The sequence below is a fragment of the Anopheles coluzzii genome, chromosome 3 (assembly GCF_943734685.1).
Source record: "Anopheles coluzzii chromosome 3, AcolN3, whole genome shotgun sequence".
Classification (NCBI taxonomy): domain Eukaryota; kingdom Metazoa; phylum Arthropoda; class Insecta; order Diptera; family Culicidae; genus Anopheles; species Anopheles coluzzii.
This window is the reverse complement of record NC_064671.1, coordinates 56031338-56047400: the sequence shown is the minus strand read 5'-3', so window position 1 is coordinate 56047400 and position 16063 is coordinate 56031338. Positions and strand designations below refer to the sequence as shown.

Sequence of the window (16063 nt, the reverse complement as noted above, 5' to 3'; positions counted from 1 at the left end):
GCGATTGGTAAAAGTGAAAAAAAAGAAAAGAAATTAATCATGATTGTAATATTTTCTTCGAACAGTGTTTTACAATTAGATACGTGAGTGCCAATGTTCGATTTAATTGATTAGAATAGTGCAATTAGTGGTTGCGTTAGTGAAAACGTTGAAAAAGGCACATGAAGCCTTGGTCTGTGATTGTCCCGTGTAAATAATGACCGATCGCTGCCACCAGCCCAATGAATTGGCACCGACTTAGTGACAAACTTTCACCGCTCAAAATGATGACCACGACGAAGAAAGTCGACTACCTGTCGACGACACCGACATCGGCCACGACGCCCTCCTCGACCAGCCAACCGGACAGTCTGGATCTAGACTACGATATGTGGCAGGGTCAGTTTGAGTTCGTTGGTCCCACAGTGCCGATCAATGCTGCAAATGGTAACTGCGGCAGCAGCAGCAGCACCGGCAGCATCGGCATCACGTCGCTCGACAAGCAGTCGCGCACGTCCTCATCTAGTCTGGAAGATTTACGCTTAAACGGGTACATCCCACCCGATCAGCCGGTGCTGATCGACGAGGAAACGTTCCTCAGCCTGCACCCAAATGACTTCCCTTCGTCCGGGCCGCAGTCGGGATTTTTCCTGGACGATTACGGTAACCCAAACCAAAACGGAAATGCTCTCGACGCTTACCAGCTGAACAACAACAGCATTACAGCGAACGGTAATGTGAGCGGAGGTATACTCAACATCAAAATGCTCAACAACAAAACGAACAACCTCATCAGCTCGGTTACGATCGAGGAGAAAAATGCCAAAAACAACTTGATCAACAACAATCTGAAGCTGATCAACGATAATCCAGAGCTCAGCAATAAGTACATTTTAAAGTCGAGCAACAGTAGCAGTAAAATGAGCGATCTAATCAAGACCGACCTATGTGATAATTTAAACGAACAAGTAAGTAACATTAAGAAGCATTATTGCGTAAAGTGGTAGGATACAACACACGGGAGCAAGAAAGATGTAATTTTTTGAGATATTTTTGGCAACCAGTCCATCCCGAATACCTCGTCTTGTATGACGTCTTGCAAAAATAACCTTTTAGCGAATATTTTTTATGTAGCTATTCCGGTACAGTGTGGTAGGTGTGTAAGGTCTATAACCCTCGGAAAAATAGGTCTATGACTTTGCGTACATCTATCGGCACATGATTCATCTTTTTTTTAAAACTACCCCAGCATTTATGTTCAGTGGTGTGAGTGTTCTGAATGAATTCGCTATAACAATGGTATTGTTTTTGTTACAAATTGCAGCTCGAAATACTACAACGGCAAGTCACCAATCTGGCAGACACCCAGAGCAATGTGGACGATCGCACGAGTAGAACGAAAACGGAATATGCCGTCCTTCAAGCGCGTTATCATATGCTGGAGGAGCAGCTGAGAGAGGTAAGTGACACAAATGATAATTCATACATATGATGGTATAAGTCATCATCTACTATATATTATTGTAATTGTGTAGTTTCTGTGTGTTGAGTCATGGTAAGGCTATTTTTCGTCGTTAGAACTATCCTGATGTTTGGAACTGGGTTTATTGATATGTTTCTTTACCTGTATCTTTTCCGGTTTTGTTTCAAAGATTTTGACTATTTATGCCACAAAGTTTGTCACTGATCTATCCATCACTTAAGTCCTACCTAAACAACATGCGTAACGAATGTGACGCTGTGCAAGCGCAACAAGAAAATGGAAACACGTTAAATTCAACGCACATTCGTACATTTGCTGCAAAGAAACGTAATTTTTGTAAAAACTGAACACGATCCATATTAATTATACTTTTTTTTATCATAAACGATTCGAGTTTTTAACGTTTGAGTATAACGTACACTTACACAATAAGTCGTTGATTGCTTAATCTAAAATCTTTTGCGGCATGTTGGTTTAATTAAAATTCATAAAAAAAATGTAAACCAACATCAAATTATGTGCTGCAGAAACTGACGAAGCCGTAATATAGGCACCCAAAGGCACACAGGAAGGAAAGAAATGATCGTAATGGGTAAAAGAAAAGCTAACTGCCCATCAAGGAAAATTAAATAAAGGTATAGATTACCAATTCACTGCTCAGGCCCTTTTTGGGCAATGGCAGAAGCGCATAGGCAAGGCATGTACGATATTATCGCAGGTGAGGCTTACTGACAGTAACAAAAAAGGGTTGTAAAAGAAGAAGGGTAAAATTTAATTGAATATTCATAGTTGGGTTGTGCAAGATTCGTTGATCGTGTATGGTCGAACCGCGCCATATTATGCTGCTAGTGCTTGTGTTACGATTGTATGTGCAGTGATTGTGCTGATAGAAGCTGAAGTTCATTGACACAAGGAGAGGATGTATTTTTGACATAAATCATTCCGTCACACAAGTAATTGCCGAAGTAACAATCAAATTGAACCACAGTTTGATACTCACGGCTTACATTCTATTGCTAACTACGCACGTTCTCGGCAATTTGCGCAGGGAACCCACCACACCAGTGTGTGTGTGTGTGTGTTGCTGTTGATTCGATTCGATTAATGTTTGTGTCGCATGAATGGTCATACTTCGATTGGCCGGAAACGGATGGCCCCACCCAATGAGGGGGGCGGGCGTTGCCATTCATCCGGTGGTGGAGGGATCGGACGTTGGCATTTGCATTGTAAAACTCTTCTTATTTATGTGTTTACTTATGTTTTCTTGTTGTTGTTTTTATTTTCAGACTGAATTGCGGGCGGAAGAACGATTGGCTGAAGAACAAAAGCGTCACAGGGAGTTGCTGGCCCGCGTCGAGCGGGAGGCAAAATTGCAGAATGAAAACTGTCAGATCCGGATACGGACGATGGAGATGGAGGTAACCAGCTTGCGGGAGGAGATCCAACGATTGCGCCTGCAAAGTGACAAACAGGCGGCCGATCTGCATGCGACGGAGGAGAAGCTGGAGAAAGCTCGGGATTCGCTGATGATCTCGCAGCAGGATCTGGCGGAAGCAAGGGCAGAGGAGAAAAAGTGAGTTTGTGTTGCAATTGATTTTCGTGCGTCATAACTGACACTGTGCGAATGATAATATGTTTCCGGTTTTTATGTTGTTGTTGCTGATAACTGCGTTTACTTGTACTTGTAGGCATAGAGCCGAGAAGCAAGCGGCAGAGGAACTGATGGTAGAGCTTGGCAAGGAATGTGAACGGCTGCGTTCTGAGCGTGGGCCCGCACTGCCAACGACATCGCCCGAGTCGCTGCGACTGGAGGAATTGCATCAGGAAATGGACGAATTGCGCCAGAAGAACAAGTCACTGGAGGAAGCGAACGAAGAGCTTCAGGCTATGATGTTGACCCGTAGCATTGAGGAAGGGCGTAATCTGCTGAACGGGACCTCGAACAGTTTGGCCCAAGAGCTAGAAGCCATGAGCCAAAATCAGGTAAAAAACGACGTTTCGGAACGAGATAACACAACAATGTGTGTTCGATTCGAGTTGCTTTTGCGGACGGGGAAAGAAAGCGTTTGCTTTTCTACTACGTCTAGGATGGTTAGGGTGTTGCATTATCGTGTCTGTATGTTGTTCCATCACGTTACGTCTTGACCCTTATCACTAGAGCTTAACTTAGTTTAGATTTCACCGCAACACTGTAGGGTGATGTTGCGTCATGCGCCGCTATCCTCCTACTTGATGTTGATTCGTTCACCGGAACCGAATATCCGTCTGTTGAGCGTCGTCGGTCGGGTCCACACACTTGTCCACTTGTTTGTTTATCTCAATTGTGTCACGCTTCTGTATCTTCTTCTTTTTGCCCCCTTTCACAGGATACCGTTGATTCGACCACTTTAGCGTCATTAACACAGGTTAGTTTGACGGTACTGATGGCGTATAGTCTTTGTTTGCTCCTCTGCTCCATATCATGTTTCGCGATCAAAACGATCGGCTTCTAATCATACTTATCTTCTTGGGATGCTGTTTTTTTTCTTCGATTGTTTAATGTTTTCTTTTTTGTACTACCCACAAACAAACTAACATCTTTGTGCAGCATTGGGTTGGGTGAGTTAATATGGTTTGCAGAATTAACAATACTCAAAAAAATACTTTGGTTGAATAATGTTGTACGGTGGTGCATCTGTCGGTAAAAAATCCCCCCAAGAGACACTTTGTAAAGTATTAATTTAGTTTTATTGAACGTAAGTCATTAACATTTGAACGATTCCTTGTTCTATCTTGTCATAACTTCCAAATACTATTACTGTTCCGATAATTCACGAATCTTTACCTACGTTTATAGTAAACTTTTGAAGTTTTGATATAGTTAACATTTTATTTTTTAACAAGGTCGGTAACACAAGGTTTTTAAAACAACAAGGTTTTTAACAAGGTTTTATTTTTTAATCGGTCTCTTTTATCAAATAATTTACTCTTCCTTTGTACAAGTTTCCTTTGTACAAGTATATGAATTAGGCTTCTATTTACAATTAATATTGAAATACGTTATTTGATATAGCAGGGCAATATGATTTACATTTTCTGGCTTTATATTAACTACTATTGGTCTCTGATTAAGCTTTTTATTTCACAAACTCTTCCTAAGCTGTTTCTTTACACGATTCGACTAAGAACTAATCATTGTTAAGCGTGCTTTACTTAATCCTATTGTATGTCCGTTGGTTTGGCGGTGATGGTTATGTGTGTTGCGCAGTTTTTACAATCTTTGGCTTCATAACGCTGTACATAAGCTTTCTCATTTGATATTGACGGTCTGTATACTATACCTTCGTTACAGCTCCAGGTCGCATTCCAGGAGAAGGAAGAGGAGAACCGACGACTGAAGCATTACATCGACACGATGCTATTGAACGTGGTGGAAAACTATCCACAGCTGCTGGAAGTGAAAGCCGCCTAAACTGGACTGGTTGATTTTGTTCCGTTTAGTTGAGCCTTAGTGTAAATTACATTCGCTTTTTACAATCAAACAGAACATAGTTACATGTTACATGTTACTCACAAATCAAGAAAGTGTAGGAAAGAGCGTATACTAAAACAAATAGACGAAAAAATACACAAGTCAGGGTAAACAGGACGCGGATGTGCGACTAATGGAATTGATAGCAGAAGCCCAAGCAATATATTGTTTTTTTTTATATATTACTGAGTACATTTAGCAACTACACAACACAAAAGGACGACCGTAGCTTGTTAGACTATAATTTCTTAGACATTGCTAGAGAAACGAAGAACAAGATACATTATGATTGCGTTCGAATGGAACAGAGCAGACGCAGTTTATTTATCAGAGCATGATTCTCGCTTGATGATGATACTGGTACGGTTTTTGTTTACAAACGATAGATCCCTCCAAAATCCGTGCTCCAAAAGAGGGTAGACGAGCAACGGTACTCTTCGGTTCTTAACACATCATAAATGCGCCTTGCAATCAATTCTAATGATGAGCAGCAGCTTAACAGCAAAGCACTTACTAGAATCGTGATAACTGAAGTAGCCTTCAAGCGTAAAATATGTTTGATGTATCCTTTTTAAAATGGACGTCGTAATCTATTGTAATGCGTAAAACAAGGCAGTAGAGTTTGGCGTCGACGAATTGAGTGGCCAAGAATGAAGTTTGTATTTAAAATAAAAAAAAATGTTTAAAAATCACTTTAAAGTTGCATTGAGAGAGTAATACATTATAAATTATTAGCAAGAGAAGAATGTTGGAAACAGCTTTGCAACGCCTTTCGGTTGGGGTTTCGTTTTTGTTAGACGACTACACAGTTAGCGGAAAGGAAGGACATGTTTAAAAGTTTTTGATAAAAATTGTTTTAGCATATGCATTGGCGTTAATAAACAAATAATTCAATTCAAAATCACCAGCTGCACTCGATTTGCAGTTCAGTTTAAAATCATATACACAAAAAAGCATATTTGAAAGATCTATTTACGGTGTAACTGGATGCGACTATTTCGTGGATAAGTTATTGCTGTTCAGGTTTGAAGGTTACATTGTATGGAGTGTAGTGCGAAATCTATTTTACCTTCCCTTTACGACGAGGGCATGTTACGGATAGGAGCAGGGCGTAGGAAAAGATAGCTGTTGAAGGTGATTTGTTTCGTAAGTGGTTGTGCAACTGCAAGACGTTAGAGTGCTGTGACCCATAAGCACTCTCTTTTTATAGCATGGATGCCAAAATAGCGTTCTACTAAAACAAAACCCAACTGTATTACTACTTAGAGTCAGAAATAAAAATACTTACAACATACACTGCTGCTAGTGCTTCGTAGTATATTAAGAGACCATGCATATATTGAGAATTTTGTTGTATTATTGTTATATTCAGTTATTATCGGATGCGTCACGGTTCGTGTGAAACAGTACCAACCAAATGTAAACGTTTGGCAGCTAATTGATCAGTTGATAATGATGTGTTATCGTTATTCAAACAACATGCATGATGTGACTCCACCAATGGTTCATCGATATGCATCGTTAGCTTATCATGCGAGTTTCGCAGCAAAACTACCTACCCCTATGACGATAAAAGCTTCAATGATTGAGCACTTGATTAAGCGGTGGAATGCAAATGTTCATGGTAATTTATGCTTGATGTAATTGTAATGCACAGATCAGCCATTCAGTAGCGAACTGTCCATCATCAATATGGGACATTGGGCGAATGTGCTGCTTCTTGCAGCAATACTCTGCAGCTACGCAGGTAGTATATTGATCAAATTGTATAAAATATACAATTTTAATTTCGTTTTTTCTTCAAAGGCTCTTTACAAGCTTCCCGGGATAAAAGAATGGCAGCCGGAACAGATGTGGCACAGTCGGAGGTACCGTATCAGGCGTCGTTCCGTTTAATCGAACAAGACCGCCATTTGGGGAGTGGAGCCATACTCAACGTTCGTTTCATCATTACGCAAGCCTCTTTTATATGGAAACTGATGCGCACCTATCCGGGGCAACCACTTTCTGAATTGGCACGCATCCGGCTGGGACAAGTAGAGCTCAAGTCTAAAATAGACGATCGGTTCTACACGATCTATTCGCACACGTATCATCCCGAGTTCGATTTTGAAGCTGCCCGCAACGATGTTGCGCTAGTACGGACGCGCGAGTACATTGATTTTAACCGTTTCGTACAGCCGATTGAACTTCTCAGCGGCCCCATCCCGGAGGGTAGTTTAGTATCGTACACGGACTGGGGTGCCGAGAAGGTAGAAGGTGCTGAAGGACATCTCTGCTTCGGTGTTTGTGATGTGAATTATTATCTTTTTAGGATACTGCCGCACAGGATGACTATAAAGAAAAGTTGCAAAAATTGGACGCTCGGGCGATTTCGAACGATCAGTGTAAGGAGCTGCTGAGTCCGTGGGATTTACAGGACCTGGTGTACGATACCAGGGTGTGCGTTTATACGAATGGCACGGGCAGCATATGCACGGTATTGATTAGCTTACCTCATCTCGATTGACTTTTGCAAGTGTACATGCACTGTGTAACCATACTGTGTTTTTAGGGCAATGTTGGAGGACCGTTGGTGATGATCGCAGATGGACGGGCGCAGCTGGTTGGTGTTATGTCCTACGTGTACAGAGCATGCAACTCCCTCGTTCCGGGAGGATTCGAAAGACTGTGGAATCACCACGAATGGATCGCTGAAGAGTCCAGCGTCAACTACAGTGACACAAATTTTGGTGAAATGTGCCGCGTAGTACGGAACGTGGCAGCCCAAATATTAATGCAAAATAAAGAAACCGTTCGACGCCGGAGAGCTATTAGAGCCGCTAAGGAGAACAGTGAGGCGTAGAGCTTATATCGCAATGAAATCGATACGATACGCGATGTATTAAAAACGATTCATTTGAACACTGTATTGTCTTACCAGAGAAAGTGATTACAAGTATTGGCCTCTACGTTTCCTCACCTGAACGTAGGTGTGGAAAAAGTGCGTCAAAGTTCAAAAGAGCCAAGTCACGATCAATTTCACGATGCCGTCGCTGACTTTCCGTCAACTCCACATCATCACACTGATCTGTCTGATTGCGCTCGAGAAACAGTTTCATTTGCCGATCCACATCGCTGTCGAAATGTTGATCCAATCTCAACCCGGCCACATCCAAGCGGTTCTGCATTTCGGCAAAGTTAGCTTCCAGCTTCAGATCGTCTGCTACGGAATCCGTGTTGGTGGTAAGCAGATCACCGGCGATCTCCTGCGACTTATCGCCGATCTTGCATAGGCTGCAACGGGTCTGCAGCAGCTTGCGCCTGGCAGCCTGCAGCTCCAGCCGTTCCTTACTGAACTCGATCTTTTCCTTAGCCAAACGATCCTCCCGCTCGGACACTTCGCGAAACTGTCGCTGTATCAGTTGCATCTTGAGCTGCAAGTTCTGTTCCGATTTACGCAGACTGCGATACACTGTCTCGGCATTTCGTTCCCTCTGACAAGCCCGATCGATTGCCGCTTCCAGCTCATCTTTCGCTTCACACAACTTGCTTTCGCGCGTTTGCATTTCACGGCGTTTAGACTCTAGCTGGCGCTGCATCTGTAGGTAGCGCTCCTTCTCTGAATCGGCTTGGCGAGCGGCTTCTTCGGCCACCTTGAGGGCGGCTTCCACCTCAAGGCGCGACGTTCCCGTACCGATCGAGTTGGTGGTGGACGCTAGCTGCGCCATCGTCTCTAGTTTGGCTTTCTCCTCCAATAGAGTTTGCCGTTCCTGGGCCACCTTATCCATCAACCGAGAGTGTTCCTCAAGCTGCAAGCGCTTCAGTTCGTCAATACGTTTCTCCTCCCGTTCATGGCGCTCGCGAAGAAACTGTTTCTCCTTGTCTACGCTCTGCCGCTCTGCTTCTAGCTTGACACATTTTTGCTGATATTCCCAGCGCTCTTGCGATGATATCTGGAAAAGAAAATGAAAAAAAAAAAATTTAAAAAAAACGTCATAAATTGTGTCAGCAGATCAAATAGGTCCAACCTTAGTCATCTCGGTAACTTTACTCTCTAGCATTTCCACCAAATTGAGCAAACGCACGTTCTCCTCCGCCGTAGCTTCACGTGTGCGATCGAGCAAACGTTGCTGATCCTCTAGTTGCTTTTCGCGCTGCTTCAATTGAAGCTCTTTCTCCTTCTGCGTGAATTCGATCTGGTCCTGTAGCGTGTCGCGAAGTTGCTGCAAATCGCCGGACGCATTTTCCAGGTAGCTGGAAGCACTTTTAAGCGTTTGTAAGTAAGATTGATTATCTTGAATGGCAGAAAATTCGAGCATTTTCGATTCACGTATTGCAGCCACTGATTCGCGATGATCCTGGCGCAATTGTTCGAGACTTTCTTCATATCCTTGCTTAAGCTGTTCGATCACCTTACGATGATGCTCTTCCATCGATTGGGCTTTCGCTTCATGGTCTGCGATTAGCTTTTGCTTCTCCTGTTCGACGAATGTGATTTTGGCTTGGTAGAAATCCTCCAACTGCTTGTTGTCATGCTTCAGGCGAGCTTCCATGATGCGAAGACTTTCCTCCAGGAAGGTCATTTGTTTTTTGTAGCTTGATTCAAGGATCGACAGCTCCTGTTCATGGTTCGCGGACAGGTTCGCCACCATATCCTCGAGACGCAGCTTTTCCATCTCCAAACGTTTCACATCGGTTTGCAGTTCCACTTTTTCGGTGGCATTTGGTTCGGTAGCTTGCCTCAAGTCGTTTGGGGACAGCTCGCTTGTTGTTCGGTCACCGAATGGGAGGGAGGCAAATGGGGCCGGTTGACTCATGATCAGCTGAATGTTGGCATTTATCCGTTGCTGCTGTTTGGCGAGAACATCTTCCAACAGTGTGTGGCGTTGCATTTGTTTCTGAAGTAGTTCGTTAAACTGTGCTTCCTGCCGTTTCAGTATAGTTTGCTGTTTCTGTTGCATTTCAATCAGTGCCTTTTCTTGGTTCTTCATTTGGCCGGCTATGGACAGCTGGATCTCCTGCTGTTGCATCGTCGCTAATGCGTTTTGCGCTTCCATATCTACGAGCTGAATAGTGTTTGTAATTAATTGAGGGTCCGATATTATCGGTTGAGGCTGTAGCGTGGACTGTCCCAATCCGATTGGCGTCGGGGTAGACGTTGTAGATATTTCGGGTTTGGGCGGTACAGTCACCTCCGCTGAGACATCTGGCGGAACTGGGGCGACTGGTGGCGCTTTAGCTGCGATGGAATCGCGCGGTTTCGCCAGCGTTGTCGAAGGCACGGGAACTTGTTCCACTTCGCTCGCCACTGGGTCATCATTTAAACCTAACCAATCAGCACCACCTTTCTTTGGTTGCTTCATTTCAGCACGAGAGCCTTTTTCTTCCGTTGTCCCACCGAACAACCCTAAAGGATCGTTCAGCATCGAGACCGAAGACTTTCGACGACCGCTTCTTTTCGGAGCAGCGCCGAAGCTCGGGAGATTGTTTCCGGTTGGTGCGTAGCTACCCATAACAGAACTTTCGGGTGGTGGATTTTCCGAGGTGTCGGTTGATTGGCGAGAAACTGCTTTGCTAATAGTTTGCGGTTCTTCCAGTGTGGTGGTAAGACTTTGCCTTGGTTTAGCCATGATGCTTTTCGGAGGTATCTCTTTTGTCGCAGCGGTTAACGGTCCGCCAAGGATGTCGTCTAGAATGGTAGATTTTGATTTGGGCTTTTTCGGATCGAAACCAAGATCTGCCAGCAAATCGCTATCGTCGAATGAAATTTCCTTCTTCTGCGGTGTGGTAGGTTTGTTGGACGGCGCCATGCTGACTGGCTTACTGGGAGCAGGTTCCGTTTTTCTTCCTTGCACGCTAGTCAAACTGGACGGTTGTTGGGTAGTTGCTGTTGGAAGCTTCGCATAGTCCAACGATGCGGGTTGCATTTTTTCCGACGCCATACCAGACGGTTCGCCGATTTTGGGAACCGATGCCCGCTTTGCTGTGTCCGTTTTAATGCCGAACAAGTCTTCCATTTTCCCGGGTTTGCCGGGTTTATCCGGCTTTTTTGAAGGCTCATTTCCAAACAAGCTATCATTACTGCCATCACTTAATAAACCTTCTAAAGGATCATCTAAGTCGAAGTTCATTCTGAGAAACTACACTGGAAAAATGAAAATTGGACGCATGCAAAACAGCAAGTTTGTTGAACGATATCTGTTGCCATAGAAACGGCTTGGGTTTCTTTGAATTGTACAACGCTATAACATCGAAATTTTTCTTTGTCAAATGATTTTTTAAATATCGATAAAAAAGACATGGAAATGTTCAAATCGGTAATGAATATTTATTGTTTCTATTTTTTTATACAAATGGCCATAACAAAAAAATGCCATAAAATGTAACGGTTGAATTAAAATTATGCGCGTTGATCCGGGCCTATCACTAGGCACACGAGTTTTGACATTTTCGTCAGAGCACGCAGAGTGACCAGAATTACCGATTTATTTGTATTCCTACCGATTCACCGTTCAAATAGACATAGAGCGACAACGTCGCGCGCGTAGAAAAATAGCTAAAAATTTGACTCTGTGTAGATCAAAGTAGCTCATTTGACTCAGTCAACCAACTTGTTTTTTTTTATTCGAAAACACACAAAAATAGGTTAAAATGTGTTCAAATCTAGTTTTAGCGTTTGGCATTAATTTGGCTTGTAAGCAAAGTAGATAATTCGATTATTTCGGATGAAGCAAAAAAGTCGCGCGAGACGAGTAGCTCTGTTTGAAAAATTTTAGCTACTTTTCGTCGCGCGCGACGTTGTCGCTGTATGTCTATTGGGACGGTCACAGATGACCACCCTAATACGGACGTCACACGAAGCGTAAACTTTGGCGTAAACTGGATTTCAGCCATACAACCCTGAAATCTTTTGACAGGAAGTTTAAGCTCTCCCATACAAATCAAGCGTAAACTTTTTGAGTTTACGCCTCGTGTGACGTCCGTATAAAACCACCGACAAACCAACGTGACACTTCGAACAAAATGAGCTTCAAAAGTTGTCTCCTTATTTCAAATGAAAATACGTTAAACACTAACACCATCTCTATGATGATTCGCTTACTACACTGACACAGAGAAGAAACAGCTAAATACCCTTTTTGTTTTTCTTCGCAAATTCCAATGCTTATTGTTTTATGTACTTCTCACATCTTTTGCATTGATTTGGAAACTTATAGAATGATTTTCCTGGGTGTTTTGTCCAATAATTCTTACAAAATCGTGCCTCACACTTCCTTCGCAATTTGTATTTAGAAAAGTTGTTTACATCGAAGCAGCAGTGAACAGAGCTTTCGTTGACAGAAGTGATCGCCTCACTGGTAAATGACAGTACTTTCGTGTGGGACACTTTTGTAACGCCAGTGTCACGTCGGTTTGTCGGTGCTTAAACTACCGATGTTTTATTTTTTTTTATTTTTTTTCTTTTTGGCTCAACAACCGTTGTCGGTCAATGCCTGCCTGTACCACTACTTGTGGGCTTGGCTTTCAGTGACTTATTGATCCCCCCATAGCAGGATAGTCAGTCCTACGTACGGCGTCACGGTCCATTTGGGGCTTGAACCCATGACGGGCATGTTGTTAAGTCGTACGAGTTGACGACTGTACTACGAGACTGGCTCTGTTTTATTTTTCCTACCGAAAATCACAGTGATAATACTGACCGAAAAGTCATAAAACCATTTCCCAAATCATACATTAATTAATATCCATATGGAAATCACTAGGGTAACGTACCAGTTTTCGGCAGGGTAGCTAAAAACGTGCCAATATGGAGAAATGTGGGAAAAAATGTCACAAAACACAATTTTGTAGTGAAAGTATCCAAGCGCTACAGATTATGCTTAAACGACTGGAAAATCAAATTTCCATAGAAAAAAAAACGAAAGCTTCCTAGTTTCATTGGTTTGCTCAATAGATGGCGTACAAACTCATCATTATATTGCTGTCCTTTTCTTGCAATGTGTTTCGACAAGTTTAATCTAATCATGACTTATATAGCCTTCTAACCTTCCGAGTAAATATCTATATGAAAATGGTCGGGTGGTCAGATACGAGGGTATCGACACCATCGACGATTACTCAAATCTTAATTGCTTCAGTGCTGGTGGTTTCCATTGGAGTTTAGTATTTAAACAATCGTATCGCCGTTCGAGTTCTAGCGATCCATAACTTCAATACGAAACCTTGCAACAGAGGGAATGAGAAAGCTCTCCAAGCGAGGAAGCTCCCACTGGTTGAGTATCCCACATCACCAGCTTTTTGCTATTTGTAGAATGCATGAGTCGTTTGCCGTCTTTTTAAATTCCGTTTAGGTTGAGAGCTTGAGTCATTTAGAAACCGTTTAGTGGTCGTTTAGTGGATTTGTGGCACTTGGGTTCAGAAAGATCTTCATTTGTGTAACCACTGAATCAAAACTAATCCATATCCTAGATAAATGATGCATATTCTCGTGAGAAGGAACTTTTATTTTGGGCATTAGCACCCCCCCTCCCCCCGGCGTAACACTTCTTTATAACTGAGTTTCGAGTTTTAACCTACCGAAAACTACAGATACAATGTTGGTGCTCCTACCGAAATCAGCCAAAATAATCTGGCTACACTGGAAATGGGAGAACAGCTGTCAAATGACATAACATCAAAACATCAACAAAGGCGCTCTTGCGCAAAAAGTGGAAATTATTGGGCGAGTAAAATGATAAAAATTAGACGAAGGGAATGAAATATTACATTAAAATCCAGTAACAACAACTGTAGTTAAGAATGTTGACAAACATAGTTCGTACTGCCTGTAGATTACCGATCAGGAATGTGCTTTCCAACGTTGATCGCCCGTGTTTATCGGGTCCCCCGGTTCGATGGTTTACCGGCAAAGGTTACGATGCGGAACGAAAGTTTAAAATAAGATCGACAGTGTATTATGTGGCCGCTGCTGGTGTTTTAACCGTAGGATTAAGCTATGCCGCCGTTCCACTGTATCGGATGTTTTGTCAGGCTTACAGCTATGGCGGGACCACCAGCCAGGGACACGATGGCGAGAAGGTTGAAAGCATGCAAAAGGTAAAGGATAGAGTGATAAAGATAAAGTTTAACGCCGATATAGGAGCCTCGATGCGGTGGAACTTTAAACCTCAGCAAACCGAAATCAGGGTAAGCTGCGATGCGGTGGCATGTACGATATGACACTATTGATACCTTTTTACGTTGCTTCCTACAGGTTGTTCCGGGTGAAACCGCATTGGCGTTCTACTCGGCCAAAAATCCGACGGACCATCCGGTTGTTGGGATCAGCACCTATAATGTGATTCCATTCGAGGCTGGCGCGTACTTCAACAAAATACAGTGCTTTTGCTTCGAGGAGCAGCAGCTCAATCCACACGAAGAGGTTGACTTGCCGGTGTTCTTCTACATCGATCCGGATTTTATAGAGGACCCTAAGATGGAACTGGTAGACTCAATTACGCTATCGTACACATTCTTCGAGTCAAAGGATGGCGTGAACATACAAATGCCGGTGTATGCAAAACAGCATGGTTAAACAAGGATGTGTTTTTTGAAATGATGTTAAATATGTCTGTTTTTCGTGTATGAAACGTTCATCGATGACAACGTATTCCAGGTGTATGTTTCGTATTGGTAAGATACTGATAGAAACTTGAAATTTGAATTCGTCTAATTTGCTATAAATTGTAGATTATGAAGGTTTCTCCATGACAGCGATTTGGGGTATTTTAATTATATGAATTAATTTGTTCCTACCAAAAGTACATCAGTATGGCTTTGAGCAACCTTTTATTTTAACGTTAATTTTAAATCTTTTTAAGGGTTTTTTCCAAGATAAACTTTTCATCCATTTATTTACCGTTTTTTCCGTTTTATTTACCAGTACCAAAGTTAAGGAAAATCATATTCTACATTACATGCGGTTCCAATAGCCATGAAATGTAATTTGCTGTTCATTTTGTAAGATCTTAAAATAACAATTTTTCAATTTCGTTTCTTCTTCTGCTTTGTCACAACAACTGTTGTCGGCCTACCTATACCACAAATGGGCTTGGCTTTCAGTGACTTATTGATTACCACAGCAAGATAGTCAGTTCTATGTATAGGGGTACGGTCGTGTTGTTAAGTCATACGAGTGGATAATTTTGTTTACTCTTTTCAATGAACTGCTCTCAACTTTGAACACAACTTTTATTTGAACTACATATTTACAGTCGTTACTAAAGCCAATTTCATTTTAACGCTACTTCTACAACATATTTGAAATTTAAATAAAATGTTAATCTATTTATTTCTTTGTTGAAGGAAACAATCATGATGGAAAAAATTCAGAACATTATTAAAAAAAGATTGACACGTTAAAATAAAATCTTATCCTCTATTCTGGAATATACAACAAATATATTTCGATGCTGTAACTGATCCAGAACCTTACAGTTAAACTTAAACTGATGGTAAACATGTAGCGGAACTGGTACTGGCACCGAATATATCTGTCCATATCAAGTCCTGGACAATTTTGAAATTAATCTGATTCTAGAATTTATATTTAATTCATCGCGGCCTCGGAACTGATTAATCGCCTATGCCTTTTGCCTCGAATGCCTTTTGCCTGGAATGCCTTTTGCCTGTGTTAGTAAAATATATTCATGTTTTGAATCTGACTTGGCGAAGCAACTAATCTTAAATCTACCCAGCTCGAAGAAATGATACTTACATATTTATGGTTACGAACCTGGTCGATGGTTAGTAGTTAGAAACTACCGTTCTAACTAAAAAAGAAAACAAAGTAAATTCTTTAGGCGGGCACTTAAGGCGTGCTAAAACTTAGTTTTTCCTTTATTTTCTTAGTATCTTTGCTCGTATGTATTTTGATCGCAATAAAATCGTTTCCGCGGTTTTTATCCCTATTTATATGCTTGTGCACACACGAAAAATCGCCTCAGGTAACAGTCCGTTTGAAACCTTACAACAGTTTCCAACAGTTAGTATTTCTAGTCGTGAAGAAAAGATGCGTTGAAACAGAAGCGAGAAACTTAATTTTAAAGAAATGAACTAGATTTTTTTTC

At 42.0% G+C, this 16063-nt stretch overlaps 4 protein-coding genes across 40 annotated transcripts in view; 3 read left to right on the top strand and 1 right to left on the bottom strand.

Annotated features, from left to right (window-relative positions):
* LOC120959622 (rab11 family-interacting protein 4B) overlaps positions 1-6267 on the top strand; it is a 48782-nt gene extending 42515 nt beyond the window's left edge. For 25 of the 37 annotated variants that reach the window (XM_040383146.2, XM_040383149.2, XM_040383150.2 and 22 more), the window contains 5 exons: positions 1304-1438; positions 2749-3035; positions 3151-3445; positions 3829-3867; positions 4794-6267. In XM_040383146.2, coding sequence (XP_040239080.1) covers positions 1304-1438; positions 2749-3035; positions 3151-3445; positions 3829-3867; positions 4794-4913 — 876 coding nt within the window. In that variant the 3' untranslated portion in view covers positions 4914-6267. Of the gene's footprint in view, positions 1-65; positions 948-1303; positions 1439-2748; positions 3036-3150; positions 3446-3828; positions 3868-4793 lie in introns of all 37 variants that reach the window. The other 12 variants (XM_049608506.1, XM_049608510.1, XM_049608509.1 and 9 more) reach the window with 3 other exon arrangements.
* A 98-nt stretch (positions 6268-6365) lies between these two features.
* On the top strand, positions 6366-7826 carry LOC120956137 (trypsin-1-like). Its single transcript, XM_040377514.2, has 4 exons — positions 6366-6720; positions 6780-7225; positions 7288-7452; positions 7528-7826. The coding sequence occupies exons 1-4, from the start codon at positions 6666-6668 to the stop codon at positions 7816-7818; spliced, it is 957 nt and encodes a 318-aa protein (XP_040233448.2). The 5' UTR covers positions 6366-6665; the 3' UTR covers positions 7819-7826.
* Positions 7827-7905: 79 nt separating this feature from the next.
* Positions 7906-11089, bottom strand: LOC120959621 (fas-binding factor 1). The gene is made up of 2 exons (XM_040383143.2): positions 8984-11089; positions 7906-8908 (listed from the first exon to the last, which is right to left on the bottom strand). Exons 1-2 carry the CDS (start codon positions 11084-11086, stop codon positions 7922-7924), a joined length of 3090 nt encoding a protein of 1029 aa, XP_040239077.2. The 5' UTR covers positions 11087-11089; the 3' UTR covers positions 7906-7921.
* Positions 11090-13614: 2525 nt separating this feature from the next.
* On the top strand, positions 13615-14560 carry LOC120958889 (cytochrome c oxidase assembly protein COX11, mitochondrial). Its single transcript, XM_040381957.2, has 2 exons — positions 13615-14141; positions 14209-14560. Exons 1-2 carry the CDS (start codon positions 13755-13757, stop codon positions 14527-14529), a joined length of 708 nt encoding a protein of 235 aa, XP_040237891.1. The 5' UTR covers positions 13615-13754; the 3' UTR covers positions 14530-14560.
* The last annotated feature ends 1503 nt before the right edge of the window (positions 14561-16063 follow it).

Excerpts from the sequence above, each read along its gene's own strand:
- LOC120958889 (XM_040381957.2), top strand. The coding sequence starts at position 13,755 with ATGTTGACAAACATAGTTCGTACTGCCTGTAGATTACCGATCAGGAAT. Across the intron at positions 14,142-14,208 it reads CTCAGCAAACCGAAATCAGG|GTTGTTCCGGGTGAAACCGC; the intron begins GTAAGCTGCGAT and ends TGCTTCCTACAG.
- LOC120959621 (XM_040383143.2), bottom strand. The coding sequence starts at position 11,086 with ATGAACTTCGACTTAGATGATCCTTTAGAAGGTTTATTAAGTGATGGC. Across the intron at positions 8,909-8,983 it reads AAGTTACCGAGATGACTAAG|ATATCATCGCAAGAGCGCTG; the intron begins GTTGGACCTATT and ends TTTCTTTTCCAG.
- LOC120956137 (XM_040377514.2), top strand. The coding sequence starts at position 6,666 with ATGGGACATTGGGCGAATGTGCTGCTTCTTGCAGCAATACTCTGCAGC. Across the intron at positions 6,721-6,779 it reads AATACTCTGCAGCTACGCAG|GCTCTTTACAAGCTTCCCGG; the intron begins GTAGTATATTGA and ends TTTTCTTCAAAG. Across the intron at positions 7,453-7,527 it reads GCACGGGCAGCATATGCACG|GGCAATGTTGGAGGACCGTT; the intron begins GTATTGATTAGC and ends CTGTGTTTTTAG.